Source organism: Dipodomys merriami, unplaced genomic scaffold (genome assembly GCF_024711535.1).
Source record: "Dipodomys merriami isolate MVZ:Mamm:240054 unplaced genomic scaffold, mDipMer1.0.p SCAF_1520, whole genome shotgun sequence".
Lineage (NCBI taxonomy): Eukaryota > Metazoa > Chordata > Mammalia > Rodentia > Heteromyidae > Dipodomys > Dipodomys merriami.
Genome location: NW_027202850.1, coordinates 1 through 18987, shown reverse-complemented (window position 1 = coordinate 18987; position 18987 = coordinate 1). Strand labels below are relative to the sequence as shown.

General features: G+C 36.6%; 1 protein-coding gene across 1 annotated transcript in view; it reads right to left on the bottom strand.

The window, feature by feature from the left end:
• Positions 1–17660, bottom strand: part of LOC138827228 (anaphase-promoting complex subunit 4-like) — a 28759-nt gene extending 11099 nt beyond the window's left edge. The window contains 15 exon segments of the mRNA XM_070022722.1: positions 1822–1878; positions 2137–2220; positions 3924–3970; positions 5734–5789; positions 6174–6198; positions 7728–7861; positions 10048–10149; positions 11258–11322; positions 12081–12167; positions 13939–14022; positions 15555–15686; positions 16328–16412; positions 17279–17323; positions 17422–17449; positions 17564–17660. Coding sequence (XP_069878823.1) covers positions 1822–1878; positions 2137–2220; positions 3924–3970; positions 5734–5789; positions 6174–6198; positions 7728–7861; positions 10048–10149; positions 11258–11322; positions 12081–12167; positions 13939–14022; positions 15555–15686; positions 16328–16412; positions 17279–17323; positions 17422–17449; positions 17564–17660 — 1128 coding nt within the window.
• Positions 17661–18987: the final 1327 nt, after the last annotated feature.

Genomic DNA, 18987 nt, shown 5'->3' with positions numbered 1-18987 from the left:
TCTGAAGGTACATTATTTTTCTAAGTGAGGTGACAAATTCTAGACAACATGAAAATGACTTAAATGGTCAGAGTATAGTAAATGTAGAAACCAGAGTTTACATTTTGTGGTTCATTTTCAAGATATATTTTAACCTTACCTATCAGGGCTATATTTTAGTTTTACAAGTACCAACTGACAGTATGCTCCACAAGGGCAGTTCTCACAGTGTAGCCCCATCCCTGAGAGTGCTCAGCATGCTTCCATTGACTACAAGGTTAATGCCAGCTTTAGTGCCAAGGTGTCACTTGCCCTTTCACGGTGTCAACATTTGCACTGAAGGTGTGGAAGAAAGAACAGCCAGTACCTGCACCCCTCACCTAGTAGACCAAATTCTTGTGTTCTTTGTCACATATTCAGTTTCATTTATCCTGATAGAACTATTAAATTGTTAATTCTCAAGTCTTGATGGCAGATCTTTTAACGTTTTTTGAGTCAGAGTTAGGAGGCACACGGGTGATTTTACAACACATCAAAGCATGCAAAGTTGTCTTGAAGAAAAACTGAAACTGTCTTGTTTCAGTTGTAAAGGCAGACATTTTATAAAAAATGACATTCCAAGGGGGAGGATGGGAAGGGATGGGAAGGGGAAACTAAGGAGGAGGCTACAATGCTTGATAAGAAACGTACTCATTATCTTGCCCATGTAATTGTAACCCCTCTGTACAGTATTTTCACAATAATAAATAAATAAATATTTTAAAAATGACATTCCATTTTTACTTAGAAACAAAAGACTAGGGGACAAACTGGTTCTTCATACTTAGATGTTTGTGAGGTATTTTTTAATTTTAAAATTTTTATTTATTTTATTAAATAGATGTACAAGGAGTTGCCATGGTTCAGCTTATGGACAAATATGTCTTGGTCAATGTTACCCCTTTGAACATGCATACTCATCCATCCCTCTACCCCCTCAAACTCTTACTTTTGGCAGGTATTTTTTTGAAAATAAAGTGACTTTGAACAAAACAACCTAAAATATTTATTGCAAATAACATTTCAGCTAAACTTGGTTCTAAAGGCCTGTAATTCCAGCACTTAGAAGAGGATGAGGCAGGAATATCACAAGTTTAAGGCCTATAGAGCAAGACCCTGTCTCAAAAAAAAAAAGCAACTTTTAAGCAAAACTCAAAATGTTGGCACCTGCATCTGTTACTGAGTGCCTGACAGCTTCACAGTAACTAAAGACTGATTAGAGTAGACTGAAGTCACATATTTATAATGTATAATGGAAGGCGTCAGTACTTAAAAAGATCTGTAAAAGCCACAGAACCAATATTTCTAAAAAGACCAAGTTATGATGCTATGAAAACAAGCATGAGTAAAAGTGCCTTTCAAAGTGCAAGGAAGATGGAGAGATTTTTAATGAAACTGAGTATGAAGTGTCTACTAAACACAATTTTAGATTCCACATTAAAAACTTCCAAGAGACCAACACTTGGAAGGATTTTGTATAATATTAAAGAATATCCTCAGTTAAAGGACAAAACTAGTTCAGTACTTTCTCCTTTCCAAGGACACACACCTGCTTGAAGTTAGATTTTCCTTATATACATTAAGCAAATTAGCATATTAAAACAGAATAAACACATAGGTAGACATTAAAATTAGCTGTCTTCTATTAAGCTGTACATCAAAGACAGCTGAGAAAATAAACAACAATGCCAGTTATACTGGCATTGTATTATTTTCCATAAAATTTAGATAATATGAATTAACAGTACAAAGTCTTAAAATTCGTTCTTAAAAATCAAACCAAGTTCAATAGAAAGCCCATACCTGACCAACTTTTTCAACATTAAAGTATTTTCTTTTTCGATTAGAAAAGTCTGGAGCCTAGAAAGAACAAACATAGTTTATTTCTAAAAGCTCAAAATATTAAGAAAATAATCTTAAAATTAACAAACTCAATATGTATTTTATAAAACAGCTATCCATTGCATTTAGTTTTTTGCAGATTGTAAGATACATACAGACAGAAGTCTACTTATAGACTTTATGTTTAGTCTTTTTAAAATTAGTCTTTTTATAAAAGTAATTGCTCATTACTTTTTAACCATGAACCATCTTTGCTGTGATTATTTTCAAAGTGACTTAATTGTAAAAATAGCTATTTCTTTCCTCATTGAAATGTTCAGTAAGAAATTCAGTAACAAATGTGATATCTTTCTGAGTTATCTATTAACAAAAAGGGGCAAAAAGAAAACAAATCACGGTAAAAAGAAAGCTTCCCAATAATTTGCCTGAATCCACAGTTTGGGCCTGGGTGCAGGTGAGTGGGCTGTGGAGAGCAAGGAGGAGGCTGGCTGTTCTCTAAGCTCGCTTTCAGGGAATGCTTCTTTCCACATCCTCACAGAAAGAAACTGCTCATTTCCAGGCTTCAACTTAGGTACAACATTTAAGTACTTATATTTCAAGGAAAATAAAAATGCATTTAAGACTTAAGGCATAAGATATAGAACCAACCCAAATGCCCCTTAGTAGATGGAGTGGATCAAGAAAATGTGGTATATATACACAATGGAATTCTATGCCTCCATCAGAAAGAATGACATTTCCCCATTTGTTAGGAAATGGAAAGGTTTGGAAAAAATTATATTAAGTGAAGGAAGCCAGGCCCAAAGAAACATAGGTCCCATGGTTTCCCTTGTTTTCAATACTTAGTATATGTCTGAGTCAAGCCAAAAAGGTCAGATAAGTTGATGTTAGGGAAATGAACCCTAAGATATGTATTCAAATGTTTTTTTTTTCTTTCATGCGATTGTTCCTATCACATTTATAAGATTATTTCTTTGTTCATTTGTATGTCCCCCCCCCCCACGGAATAACCCCTGCTATCACTGTATTTGATGTTGTTATAATTTGTGGAGGGGAAGGGAAAAAAACAAATCATTTAAGTAGGGATACAGGTGGACCCATTGCTACAATGAGATGTACAAGGGCTGGGAAAGTGGCTCAGTGGTAGAGCGCTTGCCTTGCATGCATGAGGCCCTGGGTTCGATTCCTCAGCACCACATAAGCAAAAAAAAAAGCTGGAAGTGGCGCTGTGGCTCAAGTGGTAGAGCGCTAGCCGTGAGCTGAAGAGCTGAGTGACAGCGCCCAGGCCCAGAGTTCAGGCCCCACGACTGGACTAAAAAAAATGAGATGTACAAGTCATATGTCGAAAACGAACTTTACAACTTTGGTGGGGGGGGGAGGAGGGTTAAGTGGGGGAGCGGGGATGGGAAGGGGAAACAAAGGAGGAGGCTACAATGCTTGATAAGAAGTGTACTCATTATCTTGCCCATGTAATTGTAACCCCCTCTGTACAATATTTTCACAATAATAAAAAGACTTAAGGCAGTTAAAGAGTATAAGGATGCTATGTTGTAAGAATTATACAACCTCATTCAAACATGAAAATTGTAAATTCAAATATCCGTAACAGTATTCCGCGAGATGAAAATATTATGCAACCACTCAAATTTATTTAGATAACAAGACCAACGTCCTGTTATCTAACTCTGTAAGAGTACCAAAACCATGAGCAAGGCTGAGCTCAATCAGGACAATAGGTAAGGAAATTACACAGGTGTCCCCTGTTATCTGAGAGATTGGTTCTAAGACCCCCACAGATAACACAATCCTCAGGTGCTCAAGATCTTTATATAAGAAAACACATCCTCCTGTACACTTTAAATCCCATTTAGAGTGCTTGTAACACCTAATACGATGTAAATAACTATTGTTGTATTGTGTAAGGAATAGTAAAGAGAAAAACAAGTACATATGTTTGGAACAGATGCATTATTTTCAGAATATTTTTCATTGGTGGTTGGTTGAATCTACTGAGATGGAACCTGCTGACACACAGGGCTGGCCATAAGTACTTCTGTGCATACCTTATTCAGCTCAGGAAGCACATGGTCTTCGGTCATTCTCAACATGGCTGGAAATACAAAGTTAAAAATTATCTTGAAATGTAATTTTTATTACAGATATACCTCAAAGACCAAATGAGGTTTACTGAACTAAATTTTCCATTTGAACAGTTTCTTTTTACTACAAAAAACTTTCTCTTTGAACAATTTAGTATGAACTAAAATCTGACTTAATCAGGATCTAAAATATATTCAGGATTGTTGGTCCTCACCCCAAACAAAACCTTATTGATTATGCTGCTGGGGACAGAGCAGTAAAAATGCCTTCATGGAAATTACATTTTACAAAAAAAAAGACAACAAAGTTATAACCTTGTGTCAGTGACAAAGCCAGGGTGACAACAGTGTCACATTCTGGAGATAAGAACTGAGCCGTTACTCACTGCTCTTCTACTGCTGATGCTTAGTTAGAGCACGCAATAATTATAAGTAAAACTAAACCACTAATCCCATCAGAGAAAGGATTTCTAAAGTCCTACTTTTAATATTGCAATTTATTCTAATTAAAACTCAGATCTGCAACAAGCTAGCCTGAAAAAACTCCAGTTCCCTATTCCAACTATCAATCATATAGTTGAAAAAAAGGAAACAAACAAAAATATCCAACCAAGAATTCAAGTAACTTAAGATCACATTCAGGTTTTAAACAAAAGTAACTATAGTAGAGTGATAAGCATAAAGTCTGCTTTTGTAATATTAAAACTGAACATTTGGACACTTTGCAGTATTAGCATATCAAAAGGAATTTATCTTGTATTTCACTCTAAATTTTAACAAATATGAGACATAAAACTAAATGTTGCATATGTTGGAGAGAAATGTTTGTTTCATTATTTAAAGAATATACTTCACAAAAATAGCAGTATAAATGGGCCTAAAAAAATGCAAGTACCTCAGAGTGGTGATCAAACCATCTCATGTGAAGTCAACAGGTATTTGTTAATTAAACTGCCTACCCAATGGCAAAGACGTAGTGGCATTACAAAGAAAGTCCTAAAGAAGTCTGTGTACCACTTAGCAAGGGCACCACTGCCCATGAAAATGTAATAGCAAGATCCCAGTTCTGTGCTGTCAGTGATCATCTGTGAGTCCTAGGAACTTCAAAGAGGCTAGCCTGACTACATAACTAAATGTGTAATTTTAGATGATTTCCATCAATTCAACAGCCACAGGCTAGTTAGTGGTTACCACCATGGACCACACAGCTCTAGAGACTGAAGAACAGAGTGTAAAATGTAACACAAGCTACTGAAGGGCTTTTTGAAAATCTTATACCCGTGCCCAATATATAGCAAGGGCTCAAACATTAAATTTTAACCTAAGGAAATGCAGTTGTCCCTCGCTGTATTGTAGCTTCATTGCATCCCAGGGTTAAAAAACAAAACGAAACAAACCAGAAATAGTGATCCCTCACCTATCAGGTAGTTACTTTCCAGAGCAATAAATGAACCACAATAGAGCATGGGATTTTCACTTATCACGGGGTTGTCTGGAACTTAACTCCCAAGATAGGTAAGGGATCACTGTACTAGTGAGTGTAAGGGGCACAGGTGTTACAAATTAGCTTTAATACTTCTATGGGGGAATCATGGAGTAGGTGAAATAGGACTGCCATAGATGGACAACAGTTGAAGCTGGGTGAAAGAAGGAAACAAGGAGGCTCATTATACTATTTTATAAGTATTTGAAATTTTAACAGACTAATTCAAATCTAAGATGTATTTCCACAGTTTTCAAAAGTGTTAAAACAACAATGTTAAAGTTAACTTACCCACAGAAAGCCACTGGAAAAATGCCTTGAAATTCTTTATACTAATGTCTATAACTCTGAAAAGATAAACAAATCAGAAAAAAAAAGTCATGTGCAGTTCATGTAGTACTGTTCAACTGTCACAGAGTAAAATAAACCTTACTGTTCTTCTTTGTCTTGTCAGGATTTAAGCCCTTAGAAGAGCAGATTTTACAAGCCAAACATTATTACATTCCTAAAATTAAGGCAATCAAAAACAAAACACATCTCGATTCTTTCAAAAATTAAGCAAATAAATGATACTATCTGGTTGTAACTGTGTTTCCAAAAAACTGAATCTTTCCCAGCATTCTGTGACATATGAATTCTTTTCCTAACTCTGCAAGTAAGTGAGGAAAAAATTTTCCCACATTTTTTGTTAAAAAATTACTAATCAGTAAAAAAAAAAAAAAAAAACTGACTCCAAGAGGAAGTTACTACTATAAACTTATGTTATGTCACAATGTCTGATACCACTGGACATCATTTTATGAAACTAATCTTTTAGTCCAACAAATAAATGAGGTCTCAAAAATTGAACTCTCTTGGATTTGACACAAATGAAAAAACGTTAAGTATTATAAATCAAACTCATTTTCATTTTGGTGAACTTTCTGAATACAGAGATGAGTTCAATTTTTATAAACTCTTTAAGTTTACTTCTATGTGATAATTACAGTAAGCAAATAATACCTGTACTGATTTTCCTTGAGGTCCTAAGACCTGAACCGGGAGCCTGTGCATACTAGACAACAGTGTGCCAGTGAGCTACATTCCCAGCAGTACAAGTATTTTTTTTTATGTTTCATAATATCACTGAGAGGTGGATCAGTATCAATCACCCTACTAGGAAATCAAAGATTGCAGCACTCCTATGTTATCAAGTAAGGTAACTAACATTCTCTTGCAGCACCAGTGAAAAACAAAGTTTTCTGTGTTCTACCTAACTAATACCTTCACCCCTACCTAACACAACCAGACCACACTAAAGCCCTCCCCCACTGCTCTGTTCCTCCATCTGTAACCCTTCGTAGTGACATTTTTTCTACTTAAGAGGATCAAGAAGTTAAATACTTTCTATTCATCGTGAGAGGTAATCCTAGAAAACTTAGTATATCATATTTGCTCTCAGCAAATGTAAATTCCAAAAATATTCCAAAACACAGGAAAAGCAATGTCATTTCTCCTCTCACTTTGTCTTCTGAGCAAGTGCTGGGGTTTTCACTTTCTAGAGCCCAATCATAATGACAGTGAACAGGAGGAAGCATATGTATTATAAACTTAGAAAAATAAAGAGTAAAGAACAACTTAAAACTAGTTTCAGAAGTACTGAATACTGGTGAGTGACAAAGTTCTCCAGGAGAAGCCAAGTGCAGAAAGCTCAAAGAGCCAACAGCCAGGAATGACAAGAGAGTCTGAGAAGCTTGGTGCTGTGGCGGTTCACGCCTCATCCTAGACACTCAGGTGGCTGAGATCTGAGGCCTGCAGTTCAAAGACAGCCCACACAGGAAAATCCAGGAGATTCATAAACTCCAACTAATCACCAAAAGCCAGAAATGGAGCAAATGGTAGAATGCTAGCCTTGAGAAAAAAAGCTCAGGGACAGCACTCAGGAATTGAGTTTAAGTTCTGAGACTGGCACCAAAAAAAAAAAAGAAAGAAAGAAAAGAAAAGAAAAACAGCTCAACAGAAAGAGAAAGTAAAATGTATTCCTAAACTGTATCTTACTGTACTGGACATACTAGCCAAATATAAATAGATTAAAAACTGAATCAAAGTTAAATTTCATAGACTTGAAACTCTTTGTATGATTAAATAAACTTACAATCCTTTTGCCTTAGCATACCAAGCACTGGGATTACAGGTATGTGTGTAAGGTTCTTATTAATTTCAAATGTAAATATTCACAATCAATAGCATCTAAAAGGAAATAAAAAATATAAAGAAATAGTCCTTGTTAAATAAGTAAACTATACCTAATATATTCTGTTGAGAAATTAAATCACTACCTTCAATTCCCATAGCATCCAGTCCAAGGGGTTTGTATTTTTGCTTCCATGAAGCCATTCCTTTCAGTTCACTCAAATAATACAATAAAGACTCTGAGCCACTAGCACAACAGGAGACATAGTATCATTACTTAGTCACAGGAGACATAGTATCATTACTTAGTCAGGGTGGTAGGCAGTGGTAGACAGTTCCAATTTTTCAGAAATAAAAATTTAAGGTAACTATTTAATTTTCTTGCCATTAAAAAAATTGTATCTCTAGTTCTATAAACATAAGCACAATCATCTGGCTATCATCTACTGAAATGAATATACATGACAATACGATTAAATTTTATATGAACAAATTGTGTTTCACAGTCCTGGCACTATCTGAGGGGAGGCGCAATGCTAGGGATGAAGCTAGGGCCTTGCATAAGCTAGCAAGTGCTCAACCACTAAGCTACCCCTTAGCCCCAATCTTGGCACTTTAAAGAGAGCCAGTAGGCAATCTTGTTCACCCATATCTATCCGATACTAAACAAATAGTTTTTGAGATCCAACTTTGTGTCAGACATTGTGCTAGATGCTAGGGACAGAAAGCTGACAAGAATCAGGTCCTTGTGACCACAGAAATTACAGCATAACAGGGGAGACAGGTCTCAACCACACAATCATACAGTGTAATCTTCCCAATGGCCATAAATACCTTGAGGGGAATGCATAGGACAAGGGTATAAGTGTAATATGAGTTAATATGGGGACTGGTGAAAAAATATGGGGACTGATCAAAAAGAAGGGAACAGGAGCATCTGTGAGAGGTATTCTATTGGATTTACTGAGGAATACACATTCTACAGGGATGAGGATATAGCTCACTAGTAGAATCCTTGCCCAGCATATACAAGACCCTGGTTTTGACCCAGAGCATTGCAAGAAAAGGAAAAAGAAGAGTAAAAAGACCAGACATTTGTGGAACAAAGTATAGAAAGACCAGTGCAGAAGGCATTACATAACGGGCTGTATACAAATTTAAACTGAACATTCAGCATCCGCTTGTAAAACTGTCACTCAAGCAGCTACGGATAGGAACAACACGAGACCTGGAACACTAAAAGGAATTGTGGCTCTGCCATGTACTATCTTTGGGCCATCCATATAACTAATTCAGTTTCATCCTGGTAAAATGAGACTCAGAACAAAATTCTAGGGTGTTGAATGAAAAATACACAATATGTTTTACAAGATAAAATATACAACATACTCAATTTTCTCTGTGGAACAAAAAAAGGAATATATGCCCTATTTCAAAATATACCTTATAGTATAGTGGGGGGATCCAGATGGGAGACTTGCTTGGTGAAAAGATAGTGAAAAATTATTTCATGAAGCAGAAATAATCTTTACCCTTGAGTGTGCCAAGATTCCCCTTCAAATGCCAATGCAAAAATTTCAGCTAGGCACTATTCACAATCAATAGCCAAGATATAGAAACAACCCAGATGCAGAGAAATGGATGGAACTAAAATGAATCAGTGTGAGTGAGGTAAGACAAGAGCAGAAAGACAAATAGCACATGTTCTTCCTGATATGAGGATGTTAAAATCCAAAACGCAAGGAAATACGACAAAGTAAACAGGACTCAAGAAACAAAGGACATCTACTTAATCTGCCATATAATTTCTAAATGACTCCATGTTCTTGACCTCATATGGGGTATATATGTGCACACATCTAAGGGAAGCTAGGAGGAGGGCATGGAATCAGAGGGAAACAGGTGAAAAAATACAACAGAGGAACCCATCAGCTACACTGGGCATTGATGAAAATGAACTAAAGAACTCAAGGGAGGGAGGGATGAGAGGGAAAGAGGGAACAGCTAACACTAAGCAAAAGGAAAGAAATATATTTATCACCCAAAGCAGAAGAAATATTGTCAAAGCTCATAGAATTCACAAACTTTATAGACCAAGATAATGACAATTTGCCTTGCAAAGGTTAAAATGTGTTTGTGATTTTAACAAAATATCACTATCCTACAGTACTATGAAATTTGTGACATTTATATAATCACTTAATCTCACTAAAAATTATTATTAAAAAATTTTCAGGGTAGTGGCACTGTAGCTCAAGTGGTAGAAAACTCTCCTTGAGCTGAAGAGCTGAGGGACAGTGCCCAGGCCCAAAGTTCAAGCCCCATGACTGACAAAAAAAAAAAAAATTCAGCTAGGAAAGATTCCAGAAGAAAATGCCAGACAATAAAGGTAAATTTTCAGAAAGACCAAAGCAATGTCCATCATCTTTATACCTCTGCAAATGACTTATAACCAACTTCTGAATACTGGAATATGATGACTTTAACAGCACCTTTACAGTTAGCTGGTTCACCAAAAGGGGCTGAAGTTCAGCACTACAATGTAAAAGGATGTTTTAGTCATTTCTCCATCTAAAATCTGTACACATTGCTTAAAATCATAGATTTCAAAGAAAAAAACAAGATTTTGGAACAAAGTAAAACTACTCCCAACAAAAATAAAACTTTCTTAAAAAAATACAACTTTCTTTTGTATACAAAAAGAAACAAAAAAATAACCCTAACACACTTAAGTACACATGAGGATACACTGCATATTAAAAAGGACTTGGCTTAGTAAGGCAAAGGGCAATGCTCACTAAGCCATATTGTACCAATGTAAGCATTTAGGAAAAGGATGGCAGAGGTTTCCACAAAGCACCATGGAAATCACATCTGAAACACGGGAGGGAATAAATGAAAACCATAAAAAATAATTCCAGAAGTAAATACAGATTAACCTTTTCATGCGCTTAAGATGGGGAAAGTTCTAAGATACCAAAAAGAAAAAGTTTAGTTTGGCAACATAAAAACTAAAATTTCTGTACAAAATGATCACATTAACCCAAAAGGGTGTATCAAAAAACCTGGAGATCTATACTCCTAATACTCTTTTTATACCAGAATTTTCTATTTCATTTGGACAAATGAATTATTCATTTTTATTTACTTTTAAAATCAATTGATTTAAAAAGGGGAGAGAGAGGTGAAACAGGGCATCAGTGGCTCATGCCTATAATCCTAGCTACTCAGGAGGTTGATATCTAAGGATTGTGATTCAAAGACAGCCCAGACAGGGCTGGGCTCAGTGGTAGAGTGCTTGCCTTGCATGCATGAGGCCCTGGGTTGGATTCCTCAGCATTACATAAGCAGAAAAGGCCTGAAGTGTCGCTGTGGCTCAAGTGGTAGAGTGCTAGCCTTGAGCTGAAGAGCTCAGGGACAGAGCCTAGGCCCAGAGTTCAGGCTCCAGTACAGAAAAAAAAAGACAGCCCAAACAGAGAAGTCTCTGTGAGAGTCTTATTTCCAGTTAACCACTCAAAAAACTGGAAGCAGGGATGTGGCTCAAAGTGGTAGAGCGAAAAGATCTTAAGGACAGCACATAGGCCCTGAGTTCAAGCCCTACAACCAATCGGGGGAGAAGGGAGGAAAAGGAAGAGTTTATTACCTTGCCTTCCCCCACAACAGCAAGTGCATAAATTCATCCTGTACTGATGTGGTTATGTTCTTTTCCTAGATAAAATAAAAAGAAATATGTGGTACATGTTTTGCAGCTTATAAAGTACATCTACTCACTGTTCTTTCCTCTGTCTTCTCTCAAGCCCTTATATACAGGAAATATCTGAGGTTCAGTGACTGGAGACAACCAGTCAGCTGTTTCAATAGCTTCCTCATTCCCAAAGCACACCCACTGCATTAAGTTGTTCCAATGGTGGAAGAGTCAGCTATGGATCTGATATGGTTTGTCCCCCAACGGTTCATGTATTATGATGCTGCTGAGGTAGTGGAATCTTTAAGAGGTAAGGCATACTGGGAGGTGGTTAGGTCACTGAGGGTGCTGCTATGTGAAGAAAATGTAGTTCTCATAGGAACCTGGTTAGATCCTGCAGAGTGAGTTATTCTAAAAGAGCAAGACCACCCTTCTCCACTTTCTGGTTCCTGCGTCACAAAGTGATCCCTCTGCCAAGATGCCATCTCCCAGAGGAAGAAAATAACAGAGCCACACAATCTGGGACTTCTAGTCTACAAAACTGGAAGATACATAAACCTCTTTTCTGTATACATTACCCAAGTTCAGGTACTTTGTTATAGTAACAAAACCTAATATAGACTCCTTTTTGCAAATATTTTCTGTGAAAATAGTCATTAGGCCAAGCTGTCTGAAGAAATTATGGTCTTAATATTTCATAAATTAAACTGACCTTTCTCATATAGCATATAAAGCAAATAGACTTTTAAACTCTTTCCACAGGAAATATCAGTTACATTACCTGCACAAACTTAGTGAGACGAGAATCCATCTGCATCAGTATTTCTTCCCATACTTCACACATACATGTCAGTGACAAATTTATATACTATTAGCAAAAAGAAAAAAATATTTTAAACCCACATTCTACCTAATATGTGCTATTTAAGGTCACAAAAAATCCAGAACTTACTTTCAACCACCCTAATTAACTTAGTTAAGCCAAAGGAAAAGAGAAGACCATAGCTAACCTTTGGTAACTTCTTTTTTTTTTTTTTCCAATTGTGGGGCTTGAACTTGTGGTCTGGGGACTGTCCCTGAGCTCTTTTGCTCAAGGCTAGCTCCTTACCACCTTGAACCACAGTGCTACCTCCTATTTTCTGGTGGTTAAATGGAGCTAAAAGTCTCATAGACTTTACTGCCTGGGCTGGCCTTGAACCATGATCCTAAGATCTGAGCCTCTTAAGTAGCTAGGATTACAGGTGTAAGCCACCAGGGTCTAACTGTTTGGTAACAACTATTTTTACCAAAGAATCAATGATTCTTAGAACTTTAGAAAGGAACTTTTTTTATACTTAAATTTTATTGTAAAGGTAATATACAGAGGGGTTACAGTTACATAAGAAAGGTAATGAGTACATTTCTTTTTTGCACAGTGTTACCCCTTCCTTCATTTCAAAAGAACATTTCTATACCTAGTAAAACAAACATCTTTTACATTTTATTATTTAAGCTGTGTTTTATTACACTGTCAAAATGTTAATTTGTTCAACTATTAAACTGTCAGAGGACCCTTAAAAGATTTCGACACCTAGTTACATTTGCCATCAAGTAAATTAATGGCTGTGGTAGAACAATAATGAAAAAAATGGCCTGAATTCTTTACAGTTCTTCTATCCTGACTTATTCTCCTCACCTTGCACCTGGCTGCCCTATAACTTGCTCTAACTGAACATAGCAGAAAAAACACTGCTGAGGCCAGGGCTTTCAAGTTGTTTATACATCTTGACTTGCACTTTTTTTTGAGGGGACGGAGAGGGAGACAGGATCTTGTTATATAGCCCAAGCTTGCTATATAACTCAAGTTGATATTATAATACTCTTGCCTGAGCCTCCCAATTGCTGGATTATAGAAGTGTCCCACCAACCACAGTTCAACTTACACTCTTATTTATTTAATTTTTTGCTAGTCCTGAGCTTGAACTTGGCCTGGGCAACTGTCCCTGAGCTTCTTTTGTTCAAGACTATCACTCTGCCACTTAAGCCACTGCTCCAGTTCTAGCCTTTTTTGTGTACATGGTACTGAGGAATCGAACCCAGGGTTTCATGCATGTGAGGCAAGCATTCTACCACTGAGACACATTCCCATCCCTCAATGTGTACTCTTGAAACCTTTGCTGCCACTACCCTAGAAACAGCACAGGACTAGCTGGCTAGAAGATGAGGGATGCAGGGCAGAGGCAAAGCCACTTCAGCCAGGGACACATATCAGCTTGCATGATCAAGCTGGGTGATATGAGCCATACCAGGTACAGATCACCACAACTTTCTGGCTGAGTTTAGTCCAAACTGCTAACCTACAAAATTATCTACTAATTTGGGGTATCTTTGTTATGATCAAAACCTAAAATCATAAAAAGACTATTTTATTTGCAATAAAGTATAAGTAACATTAACAGGAACATTTAAAAGATTGACTATTTTTTCCCTTTCATTTGGAGGTGATAGGATTGGATGAGTAGATTAATTAAATTACTTTTTCTGGCTTTAATAAATATTGTAAGATTAGCAGAATAGACATCCAACTGACGTCAGTTTTAAAAAATAAAATTACAAATGTTACAGTAGATACTACTAGAAAGCAAGTGATGAATAAATACCTGCAACAGAGCTGAAATGTGAATAAACTTCCTGGCCATCTGAGTTACTTCATGTAAGAAGGAGTAGAGCAGATTGGTTTCAAGCTGAAAAACAAGAATAAATTGAGTCATAATCAGATGTATTTACTTTTTTAAAGATAAATTGTTCCTGTAAAACACACACACACACACACACACATACACACACATGTGCATGCGCACACGTGTGCATCCTCTAACTTAAAGAGGAGCAAAGATGTAACTAAGTATCAGGAAGACCAAATCATAATTCTGTCCCCTTTGAAACATAACCAAGTTGGAGGCATCAGAACCAAGGGAAGGCATCAAAAGGCATTAAAATACTACTGGTAAAAACAAAGAAAATATCCCTTACCAGTTGTATCGCACAGAAGTTGTCATTAAAAAAAAATCTATTACTAGCTGGGAATGTTGCTTAGTTGTAGAGTGCTTGCTTAGCATGCATGAAGCCCTAGATTTGATTCCTCAGTACCACATAAACAGAAAAAGCCAAAAATGGCACTGTAGCTCAAGTAGTAGAATGTCAGCCTTGAGCAAAAGAAGCTCAGGGACAGTGCCCAAGCCCTGAGTTCAAGCCCCAGGACAAAAAAAAAAAAAAAAAAAAAAAACAAAAAAAAAAACTTTTACAAATTTCACAGAAAAAAAAGAGCTGCTCTATTATAGCACAAATACAGCCTGGTGATCACAGTTGCTCAGCCTTAAGACACAAATGTGTACTACCATTGTTGTGAATTCTATGTCTAGGGTGCTCTGGAACACTGAACAGCATGCTATTGAAGACACTAAGCAGTCCTCACATCTTCTATCCTTTTGTTCTACTTTGTTTGAAAATTCACACATACTTAGGATAAACATATAGGATTTTCAGAGGAAACACTGGGGAAGTTTTCTTGGCAAAGCAAAGGTACAATCTAAATAACAGGAGCCCAAACAGTTTCCTAATCTTATTATGTATGCTACACACAATAAAAGAGCCCTCACCAATACTTAAATGTTTTACACAAAAAGCATGTTTAGAGCCTAATGGTGCACACCTGTAATCCCAACACTTGGGAGGCTAAAGCAGGAGAACCTGAAGTTCTAGGCCAGTCTGGATTACAAAGCAAGCCTTCCTCTCATTAGAAGGAGAAAAAAGGCACAGAACCTGAATGCAGACTGCCTAGTATCACTTTCCAATTATGAGCTTTTGTATGTGTCCAGTACTTTCTTCAGGTATAATAACAGTGCCTATCCATATGTTGTTGTGTTTAAGGCACTAAGGGTTTGGCATATAATAAATGATGAATATCAGCCCTTATTATTACTAATAACTGAGTCCCAAGAAAATGCTCAAAACCAAGTAATTCTGTTATAGGAACCAATTTGTAGATCATCAAAACATTGTTTTTATGTGGAAAATAATAGTACTACAACAGCATTCAATATGTACAATTTAGAAACTCCACGGAGATGTTTTATTTTGCTGCCCATTAGAATACAGTGAGATATAGATACAAACCCACAGAGGTGGGGACCCAGCTCAGTGGTGGACAGCATGCTCGTACGTCCTGTCAACTCTCAGCACCAACCACCCTAAAAAACAACTGAAAAACTAAAACATATTCTTAATCTCTACAATTACATAGCTGAAAGTATGAAACCTTTGAAGCATCACCAGTGGAAACCTCTGCGACCACTGATAATGATTTCAAATCACTTGATAGACACAATGCAAGACAAGTGCCAGCAATCTGCAAAATAATCACACACCCTCATACATGTGGTATCACTGCTAGGGTGCACTTTGTAATACTGGAAGCAACAATTTATACACAACTTTAGAAAGCTGTGACACACACTTCTGGTTTCAGCTATACTCATGTAGCAGGTAAAGGTAGGTAAAGCAGGTAAAGGGCTCCTCCTAGTCACAAAGACCTATAAACATTAAAACTTCTGATCCCAATCCCATCAACAGTTGCACATCAAAGGTTGATGAACAAATTCCCTGAAGGCTATGATATTTTCTACACCTTGGGGAATTGTGAGAGCGAGATGAAAAAGGCTCTGGAGAAGACTGATTTAGCAGTAGTAGGAGACTCAGTACTCAACAAAGAGTGGCTTCCGATAGCTTTCATTAGGCTCCAGTTAAATCACAGTCAAGTGGATCAGATCAATCTTTTCATTAAAGGAAAAAGCATGAGTAATTCCACCAAAAGTTTCTCATCTCTATAGTAATATCATTATTTTAGCTTAAAAAATCCTCTAATTATTTAAAAACAAATTGAAACTGAAAAAATAAAAATAAAACTTACTATGTTATTCTTATTCCATAAGTAAACTAGCCACTATATTTTAAGAGAAATAATACAGGAAACCTAAAAGAAAAACTCACTCCTGTGACTCGAGCAATTTTGAACATCCCATAAGCATAAAGCTCAATAAATCCAGAGCTTCCTCCAAGGACAAGAATATTTAATCTAATAAAAAAATGTAACAAGCAGAGAACCAGTGAACAACACAGATGATTGTGGGTGTTTTTTATATTTGTGGATTTTATTTCTACACTATCTTTAAAAAATAATTAGCATGAACTTATAGTACAAAAGTGTTACACTGTGATATTTACAACATGAATATAATACACTTTGATCAAATTTACTCCTAATCTATATTACTCTTTCTTAACTATCCTTCCTCCCTATCTATTCCTTCCTAAGTTTCTGTAGGGCTTCATGCTGGTATTGTCATACATATATATTCACCTTCCCTCACCATCTCTTTTTCCTTTCTCCCTCCTGCTGGTTCCTCTTCTCTCTTTTAGATGACTGTGGTTTTTTTAGCCAAAATATCAATTGTTACTGCTTTAATCTAATCTGAGTGCTAAAATTCCTCTGTGGGGAAAACTGATACACTAAGCAAACACAGCAACTCTCAATATTCAATCACAGCAGGCCATTTCTTTTGTTTCCAAAGAACAATATATATTTCTTATAGCTAACATTAAGCATTTATAGTAACATAACATACTAATAATTGTATTCACATACAGCCAATAACAAAACAGTTTTATTATGGATATGACACAATGAAGAACTTGGATAATTAAAATTGAAATTTTAAAAATTCTAGTACTATCCCCTTTTACTTATTAAAAACAAGTATACTGCATTACTGCTAACACACGAAACAAAGAACGAGCACACAGTAAAAACAGCAAGACGGTGACATCTATTATTTGAAGACACAGCGTGTCTACAATGAGATAACATAACAAAAGATTTGCTCCTGAAAATTTGGAAATGTTCCTCCAATATGAAAAGTGACTTATTTAAATTAGATTTACCTGACATCTCCCAAGCGTTTAATAATTTCATCAGAATTCTCCTCACTACAATATAAAAATAAATTGAGTCATCTTTCAACCATGTTCTTTCAACTAAAAAAAAACATTATTTTATTTGAAAACAACAAAAAAGTATATTTTACCTAAATATTTTTGAGGTGCTGCTATAATGAGAGAAAGGAGAGACAAAGGTAAAATGATACTCATGAGAGAAGTATGTACCAATATTTAAAGCAGATTAACCTGCAAGATTAAGTCCAAAGAAATACAACTCTGATACTTACTTTTTTGGTAATGTGGGCAGCTTGGGTAAGAGAATGTTTGACTCATCTTCAGCATTATAGAACGATATTAGAACACTAAAAGGAAGGGAAACAGGCATTACACAAACAGTAATAAGTTACTTCTCTTTCTATTAAAAATATATTTTTTAAAGACTCATTCCATAACTTTAAGAAGTAAAGATATACAAGACACCCTGGCTCATGGCTCATGCCTATAATCCTAGCTACTCAGGAGGCTGAAACATGAGTGTCACCGTTCAAAGCAAGCCGGGGCAGGAAACTCAGTGAGACTCTTATCTCCAATAAACCACCAGAAAATGAGAAGTGGTGCTGTGGCTCAAGTGGTAGAGGGCTATCCTTGAGCTAAAGAGCTCAGGAACAGAGCCCAGGCCCAGAGTTGAAGCCCCACAACCAACAACAACAAAAAGTAAAGATATGGCACAGATAGTTTACCTGTCTAATAATCACAAATAAGAAATGATAAAAGCAGAAATTTCTTTTGTTTGTAAAAACAAATGGACCTACTGTTATTCAACAGTTTTCTTGGGCTGGGAAGGTGGCTCAGTGGTAGAGCGCTTGCCTTGCATACATGAGGCCCTGTGTTCGCTTCCTCAGCACCACATAAGCAGAAAAAAAAAGGTCAGAAGTGGCGCAGTGGCTGGAGTGGTAGAGCACTTGCCTTGAGCTGAAGAGCTGAGGGACAGTGCCCAGGCCCAGAGTTCAGGCCCCACAACCAGACCCAAAGCAAAAACAAAAACAGCTTTCTTAGCATAAAATACCTTCGGCCAGGTGCCTGTAATCCTAGCTGCTCAAGAGGCTGAGATCTGAGGACCATGGTTCAAAGCCAGCCTCGGCAGGAAAGTCTGTGGGACTCTTATCTCCCATTAACCACAAGAAAACAGGAAGTGGAGCTGTGCCTCAAAGTAATAGAGCACTAGCCTTCAGCATGAAAGCTTAGGAACAGCACTTAGGCCCTGAGTTCAAGCTCTTATGCCAGATAAAAACAAAAACAAAAACACACACACAAAATCCACCTTTCATATATACTCAGTATTGGGATACTGAAAATATATGATTTTTTAACTCAAATCTAAGAAATTTTGCTACTAAAAGTAACTTTACAGAACAGTGCAATTAATATATCATTTAATTACTGGTTCTATGGCTTACATACATTTGCCATCTGACAAAACAGCAGGTACAAGAGACTATATCATAAACTTTGCAACAGTCTCAGTAGCTGGGATAACAGCATGTGGGTTTATAGGCATGTACTACTGCAAATTCTATTTTTTTGGCCCACTTATGTTGGAATAAATCTTTCGTTAATCATAGGTGAGGGATATTAAAAATAATCTTATGACAATTTGTGAACTTTTTCACTCATATGGGCTGGTTATCTGTAAGTTGAATGTTTGAATTATA